Source organism: Microplitis mediator, chromosome 3, assembly GCF_029852145.1.
Source record: "Microplitis mediator isolate UGA2020A chromosome 3, iyMicMedi2.1, whole genome shotgun sequence".
In the NCBI taxonomy this organism is placed as follows: Eukaryota; Metazoa; Arthropoda; class Insecta; order Hymenoptera; family Braconidae; genus Microplitis; species Microplitis mediator.
In genome coordinates this window covers 8,677,639-8,686,108 of record NC_079971.1, presented here as the reverse complement: position 1 = coordinate 8,686,108, position 8,470 = coordinate 8,677,639, and the positions used below count along the sequence as shown (strand labels likewise).

The 8,470-nt window shown below is 28.7% G+C and overlaps 1 protein-coding gene across 2 annotated transcripts; it reads right to left on the bottom strand.

The window, feature by feature from the left end:
* Nucleotides 1–1,299: 1,299 nt before the first annotated feature.
* Nucleotides 1,300–4,589, bottom strand: LOC130664775 (transcriptional repressor CTCFL-like). Of its 2 annotated transcripts, none has more exons than XM_057464866.1 (3): nt 3,163–4,589; nt 2,971–3,085; nt 1,300–1,744 (listed from the first exon to the last, which is right to left on the bottom strand). In XM_057464866.1, exons 1-3 carry the CDS (start codon nt 4,036–4,038, stop codon nt 1,455–1,457), a joined length of 1,281 nt encoding a protein of 426 aa, XP_057320849.1. In that variant the 5' UTR covers nt 4,039–4,589; the 3' UTR covers nt 1,300–1,454. The 2 variants fall into 2 exon arrangements, with proteins under 2 accessions (XP_057320849.1, XP_057320848.1); XM_057464865.1 differs by having other exon boundaries at nt 1,301–1,774; nt 3,163–4,583.
* Nucleotides 4,590–8,470: the final 3,881 nt, after the last annotated feature.

Sequence of the window (8,470 nt, the reverse complement as noted above, 5' to 3'; positions counted from 1 at the left end):
GCCATATATGGGCATATATGATAGATAAGATAGTATAAAAACAGATAGTGCGCTATCAAATATGATACTACATAACTACGCATTAGAAGTATGCGAGTAGTTCGAACTTACGAATTATTTATTTTGGATCGAATCAAGCTATTCATATTTGAAAATCATTCGAAACTTTTAGACGATATGTGCACCCTAAATTTTTTTAAAATTATTATTATTATTATTAGTTATTGCCAAATTTTGCTAAAAAGTAGCTCAGCTGATACTTCTTTCGTGAAATTTTAAAGATATCGAGCGACCTTTAACAATTTATATTTTGACTTTAAATTTTAGCAATTCGATTTCCCATTTATATAACATGAGAAATATTTATTCCGATTTCAACTTGATTTTTTGGTGTTAAAAATAATACTCGAATTACAGAGCTTGAAAGGTTGGCCTTAATTATAATTGGCATAAAATCGCCTAAAATTCAGAAGTCATTAGTCTTACACAACAAATTTAAACAAAATTTTTGTATATAGTTCATACATGCCCATAAATTTAACTGGAATTTTTTTTCCGTGTATTTACCATGAGCGAGTAGTTCTACGTACGGACGAGTCCTAGATTCGTTGCAAATGTAGCAAATCGGTCGCAACCATATGAGGATATAAGGACTTAAATTTACTGCCGCAGGACAAAAATATATTCATTAAATGTTGTTTATAAAAATAAAATATGCTAATTAATGTATTAAAGTTTATTTTGCTAATGATATAATTTCTTTATTTTTTACACTGAAAGAAAGCCTGTTGGCTTAAACATTTTCCATACTTACTTTAAAAGTAAGCTTTATAAAGTGCTGACACATTTTTTTTCATTAATAAATTATCAGTTTGCTGAATTTAGAAGTAAAAATTAAAACATTAATTAGCAACGACATAAATTACCATAATCAAAACATACATATTTCAGATACATTAAAAATTAATATGAAAAGTTAGATAACATTAGTTGGTAATTATTATATTGTATATTTTCACACAAGTAATTTATCGTTGGATATAATACGTTAAAAATTAAGTTCGTAAATTTTATCTAAAATTAATGTCGTTAGCAACTACATATAAAAATTATTGTTAACAAAAACATATAATTCAACTACACACTAAAGTTTTTTCTAACTAAAAGTAATTTAAATGCTTTTAAATTTAAACTTTATGAATAAAATAAAAGTTTTTCACTTATAAGTAAATTTTTGATAATTAAATTATTGAATACCTTCATTATGAAGTTTAATTTATAAATATTAACTTAAAATTTATAAATTACAATAAAATTGGTACCATTTAAAATTAATATTAAAATCTCAGATGAGAATAAATTAAGTTTTACTTAAATGAAATTTTTTGATTAAATCATTAAATTATTCAACAAAATATATTATACTATATTGTTTAAGAGTATTATGAATTAGATTACCGATTACGTGTTTTTTCAGAAAAACATGAATTTTTATTACGCCTGTGATTCTTTAAACTAGATGAAGTAACAAATCTTGATTGACAATCACGGCATTCGAACCGTTTTTCACCAGTGTGTCTACGAATGTGATTTGACAGGCTGCTTGAGTAAGCAGTTGCGAAGGAACATTCATAACACTTGAATGGTTTTTCCCCAGTATGCATTCTAGTATGAATAGTTAGTTGTGATAATGTTTTAACTGCATGGCTACAATATTTGCATATGTATGATTTCTTACAAATATCTAGAGAATGTTTATGTATTAAAGAAATATCTGAAACATAAACCATATCATATTGCGCATTTACAACTCTGCCGTAAGAGGCCCTACTAAAAATAAAACCGTACAGAGTCAAAGTCCGTCTATCAAAAAAAATCTTTCCAATAAATTATCCACAATTTCCGAAACTCTCTCAATGAAAAAATCTGTCACAATAAAACCTCCAGCACCTGTGTAAAAAAAAAATTCGTTCCAAAAAGATTCCAAAAAAGTTTGATGTGGGACTTCTAAACTTTGGACAGATTAGAACTTTGAGTGAAACTTGTTTTGAACTTTTGTAATTTTTATAGTAAAAAAGAATTTTTTCTAGAACTGTATATGAGCAAATTTTGAGTAAAAAAATAACGTTTTTAAAACATATTTCTCAAAACGTATTTTTACTACATTTTATCCTTGTTTCCAAAAAGCTTAAAAACCTCTAATTTGGAGCTTTTTATGAGCATTTTTTTATTTTTATGAGGCTATTGGTTTCTAATGAAAGCTTTTTTAAAACGAGGGTAAAATCGAGGTTTTAAAAACGTTCTTTTTTGACTTAAAATTCGCCCATATAAAGTTCTAGAAAAACTTTTTTTTTTTACTTTCAAAATTAAAAAAGTTTCGCTCGACGGTCTAATCTGTCTCAAGTTTAGAAGTTCCACATGTCGAACTTTTCTGGAATCTTTTTGAAACGGATTTTTTTTACTCGGACAATTCACTACCAAGAATAAACACTTAAATTCAAAATATCCCAAGCGGCACAAAAAAATTGCCCACCTCCAGCGCGAAATGATGCCTCTAAATTTTTTCGATTTTTTGTTAAATTTGAGGCAACACTTTGTTATAATGTAATTAATGGTTAACTTAAATTAAAAAAAAAGCCAACAATTCTTTTATGTGTTGCTTGGAATTTATCAAAGATCGTTCAAAATGGTTGATAACATAGAAGATTTTTGATGGTAGAGATTTTTAATGATGGTATTTTTTCTCGGTAGTGATTTCATTGTGATAAATCGATGTTTTGAGAGTTTGGGTTTAAACCCAACCCATAATTCGCCGTGCTATCTCATTTTATCATATTCTATATGAAATTTCCTATAAATTGTATAAACTTATTTGGTGCCGTAACTTTGACTGTAGAGTTTTATGTTTGATAGTATTACTTATGACAGAGTTAACATATATCGAGATTATTTTAAAATAAAAATAATTACTGTTAGAAATTGGTTTTCGTGAAGATAATGTTTTAGCTAATGACGATTTATTTTTTTTCTTACTAACATAAGAAGAAATAGAATGTGCATTATCCAGCAATGATTTCGAATCAATCTATAATTAAAAGACGATATTTATTGGCATTCAAAAATATTTAATAGAAACAATGATGATACCTGACTTATTCTTACTTTTTCAATCAAAACTATCGGCTGCATTTCGTTAGTAATAAACTTCGTGGTAGTTTGATCAGTTAGATTTTCATCACTTGCTTTAATAGATTTATTCTCTGTGGTTTCTGTGTTACCATTACTATCTTCGGGTTTCAATATTGTGTTGTTTAATATAGAAGCTTGTGGAGTCATAATGCCATTAATAGGCATTAAAAAATAAAAACATGGAATAAATACAAAATGACTTATTGGAAAGCAAACATTTGGAACTAAATAAGGAGCTGCAGAAATTAATTGTCCAATTTGATTCATGGAACTCGAAAAATCTACAATTTGTTGTCCTTGACATAAATTTTGATTAATTCCACTGTATAAATCTGGCAATTTTTGTGATGTCTGAATAGTATATATTTGATCTGTCAATGCTACTGGCATATTTGATGGTAACTGAAAATAATTATTATTGGTATTTTCATCATCAATGATCATAGAATAATTTACAGTTTCATGTCTTTTTATTAGATCATTATCATAAATTTCAGGAGCTGATTTCTCTTGATTATCAATTAATTTGATTCTATCATCAGTATTAGTATTGTCAGATCCTGAATTTTGTCCAAGCACTTGTAAAACAGCATCAGCATCCCAAGGAGGCGGAGTAAAACAATGTTTATCATGAGTAATTAAACTTGGAGATTTCAAATCAGAAGTACTATTATTCGAAATTTTTCCAATATTTCCTACCACATGATTTAAATAATCATTAACTAGCCAATTCACTTCATCGTACGATGATAAATTTCCAGAATTATGTATCACTCCAATTCTTGTTTGGTCAACACCTACTTCCATATTATTTAAATATATTTTACTATTGTAGTTATCATCACACATATTTATAGTATTGTGGCGCAAAATATTATCATTTATTCCATAATTCTATAAAATTTAATTATAGAAAGCTCATAACCATAATTTAATTTTTACCTGTAATTTTACTATTTTTGATTTTAAATTTGAAATTTGAAATATAAATCTGTAATTTATTTTCGAAAATCCTTTGTTTTTTTTTTTTTCAAACTATATTTTTCTGTTTATTAATAATTTCTATTTAACGTATTTTTATTACTGTTTTTTTAATATTTCTACAGAAGATATAACAACGGCTTGCAGGCAAACCTTCAAAAGTATAAATTTCAGAAGTATACCAACTTTAGAAAATCACAGTTTCAAATGTAAAAAATAAAGATGGTTCATAATTCACAGTGACGAAATTATTACCTCGTCAAAAACGTCGAATTTCTAATCTCCATATCAACACATACTCAGAATTTAAATATTCATTCTTTCGTAATAAAGAATTAACAATGAGAGCTAAAAAGAGCCAAAAACCACTATGTCTACGGTATAGTATAGATACACGATAGGCTCGCGCCATGACACTTCACACATATGCATGTGTTTGAACGTGTACTTGGCGCGAAACACTACCGTGTCTCCTGATATTTAGAAGGACAATATTTTAGAAATCAAATACCTCCGAAATATTTAAACTATGAACGGAAATTCTTGTGAATTGCATTTTATGCGAAAGACCATTTTTCATAAAATTTTCTAAGTTGTACTGACAGTCGGTATTATAGACTTCCCCTTTGTATTTACCATTATCATGTGAGTGTTTTGGCGGATTGATCATATTTAAATAATTTGTATGAATCGTTATTTAATAATTCTATATGAATTTAAAAAGCTCAATGTGTATTAATCGATTAAATTAAATGTACTAAATTAGGGTAGAAGTACTATTTGTGGCCAGTGCTTTATTTTCGGACCTTTAATATTTTATTTTAATTAATGAAGAAGTATAAAAAAATTTGGAAAATCCAAAAGTGCACGACTCATAATGCTCATTTATTATGGAATAATAAAATAATAATAAAAAAATGGCGGGAAGCACGAATAAATTTAAAAAAGTTTGGAAAATCCAAAAGTGCACGTCTCAACGCTCATTTTATGACAAAAATAATCGTTAATCATTAATCAGTTGCTCAATATTCAAGCATATAAATACTCCGTAAAAGTATTAAATAAAATAAAAGAAAAAATTTGTTTCAAATTTTCCTGCGAATAGTATTTATTTTTCCGCGTCCATGTGTGGCCAAAGATTGAACTATTTTTTAATTTATATATATATATATAGGGGAGGGGGGGGGCAAAAGGGGGTACCTAAGGAAATACTAAGTTTTCGAGGACTAAAATACGCTAAATCTTTTTGTTTTTAGTGATATTCGAGGTAAATAGACAAAATTTTTAGCTGCCGTTAAAAAATAAAATTTTTATTTTTGGCGGGCAAAACGGGGTACCCTTAAAAAAAATTGAAAAAAAAAATTTCTGAAAATTGATCAAATTTTATTACTTGAATCTTTGGCTATACTTCCGAATACGGCATATCATCAATTACTTCATAAAATACGGCGTAATAACCCTAATAACATATAAAACCCAGCGCAATTTGTCTGAGTTGGCGATACGGACGAATAGATGCGATTATGTTGGAATACGTGCACATAGATGGCGCTGCTAATTGATCAATTATCAATAGCTAAATTAAAATTAAAATACTAATAATTAATTTTATTCAAACCGTAAGAAGGACGGTGGCGTGTAGGTTCAACCCATTGATAATTTTATGGTAACTTCAGTGTTAGGTATAAGGCAGGATGTGATGGAGGTGCCTCACTGATGATTCCACCATCACATCTGGGATGAAACCTAACATTGTTCGGTGTCTAACGAATTCATTCGTTAAAGATTGTTATTGGTGAATTAGTGGCATATTTAGTTCAAAATTTCGTGAATAATTTGTTAATTAATTAAACAATTAATTGATAGGTTTATGAATTTTGAACACGTGTTGTGTGTATCTGAGTTAAACATAAAAAATTTAGGCTTATTCGGCTCCGTCGCCAACAAATTCGCTCGGGTAACGTCTCTACACATAAAAATAAAGTTTGTGTGTAATTAATAGACAAAAGTAAGATGTGCCGTATTCGGAAGTATAGTCGAATCTTTTATATGTAATATACATAAAGAAAAATTACATTTCACATCATTGGTGGACACGAAGGCAAAAAAAAAAATTTTTGTGGGGCACAGAAGCCTCCCTCCAAAAAATGATATTTTTTTTTTTTTTTTTAAATTGTTCCATTATTAAGAATGTATTTCTTTCTCTTGACAACTATTTTTGGTTTTATAATACTCAAGAAAAATTTTTTTAAGTGTAATAAATCGTTTCACCTCGATTAGCTTAATTACTAATTGCTATTTAATAAAAAAAAACAATTCTGTATTTCTTATTTGTCATTATTTTGAACCCAAAAACATGTTTTTTGATTTTTTAGATTGCAGATTATTTTGCATTATTTAAAATATTTTATCAATAAAACAATAAAATATTATTTTCGAATATTTTTAGTGGCCAAATTTGCCCCAGCTATAACAAATCAGCCGAAAAATGGATTAATGTATTATATTTTATTTAATTTGACGATAAAAATATAAAAGAATCATTTTTTCAAAATTTTCGGCTGGTCCATTTTACCCTAGGTGTTATGGGTAAGGCTAAAAATGCGGAATTATATCAAATTTTTTTTAATTTAACGATAAAAATTTGAAAGAATAATTTTTTCAGGATTTTCGGCTGGTCCATTTTGCCCCAGGTGTCATGCGTAGGGCTAAAAATGCGCAAATATATCGGATTTATACTAATTAGACGAAAAAAAAAAATTTTTTTTTTTTCATAAAATTTTGAGGGTACCCCGTTTTGTCCACCCTACCCCGTTTTGCCCCCCCCCCCCCTTCCCCTATATATATACAGGTGCGTTCCACTAAGCGTTCACACACTCAAAACTCTTCAAAATCCTATCTAAATACACGTGAGCGTGGTGTTGTGAACGTCAAGTGGAATGCACCCTATATACAGATGTAGATATATAAGAAAGACTGTTCACTGTTAATGAATTTATTCATTTTTCAATCAAATTACATTGAATAAGACGGTAATTTAAAATAGGCTATTACTCAGAATGATACTGAAGCGAATGAAAAAAAAATTGACTCAAAAATTGAAGTTTTTTGGGCGTTATCGTGACCACATACATCATCCGCACATACAGACAACCCGACGTCCACCGAAATATTTTTTCAAAACGGTTTTTTATTTACTATCTAGCAAAAATAGTGTTTTTTAAAGTTTCTACTGTCATAAAAAAGTGTTATTGTTGATATTTGTCAACTCATTTAATACTCAAAGTGCAAAAACGATCGGATGAAAGCAATTTAAGCCGAGATAATTGCTTGACCTTGAGAGAGTGAGAGTAAAGCACAACTCACGCTTCGCGTTGAGACGTGCAATATATACAATTTTCTTTGCAATTTCACTTGAGCATTGGCTGAATCTTGGCCCAAGACTGGCAAACCAAGGCTTGTCACTTGAGTATTGGCTGAATCTTGGCCCAAGACTGGCAAACCAAGACTCGTCACTTGAACTTGGTCGGATCTCGGATCAACCTTGGGAGGCCGAGCCTCGGTAGCCCAATATTGTGCCAAGACTGGCCTCGTTGTCAATATTTTTTTTCCTACAAGGGGCACTCGGACATCCTTCTGAAAATAGTCAGAATAGCTTCCTAGGACCTCAAAACGTCGACATCTTATAAAAACTCGATTTTCGAAAATCGGGGTGAAACCAATAACTTCCCGAATTTTTGAAAATTAACAATTTTCTTAGCGGGAAGTTAAAAAGTATGAATTACATTGGTATTATCAAAATATGTCTTGTAATAGATCGGTAAGTGCTTTCTTTATTTTGATGCAATTAACTTTTTTATTATTGTCATAAACGTTACTTATTTATAACATTCTGAGGTTCAATGACAATCAAACAATTAACTAATAAAAAAAACTGGTAAATCCGTAAAAAAACTGATAAATCCGTAATATTGATTTTATTTTTATAACAAAATAAAATTTAATACTCAGATAGCTTGTTATTCAATCGTTTTGAGTTTCTTGAAACGTTTAATGTTAATTATTTCATTAAAAAAAATATTGGAATTTCGACAATTCAATCGATTTAACAACTGTATTAATTAGTTGTTTACAGTTCAAATTTTCAAATATTACATAATTTAATGCTTCATAATTTTAAATCATCTCTTTATGTTTTTGATTTAAATAAATAAAAATGATTTACAAAATTTGTTTCTTCATTTTCGCGATAATCAAAGTTAACATCAGTTTAAATATATCAGATATTATTGACGGAAAC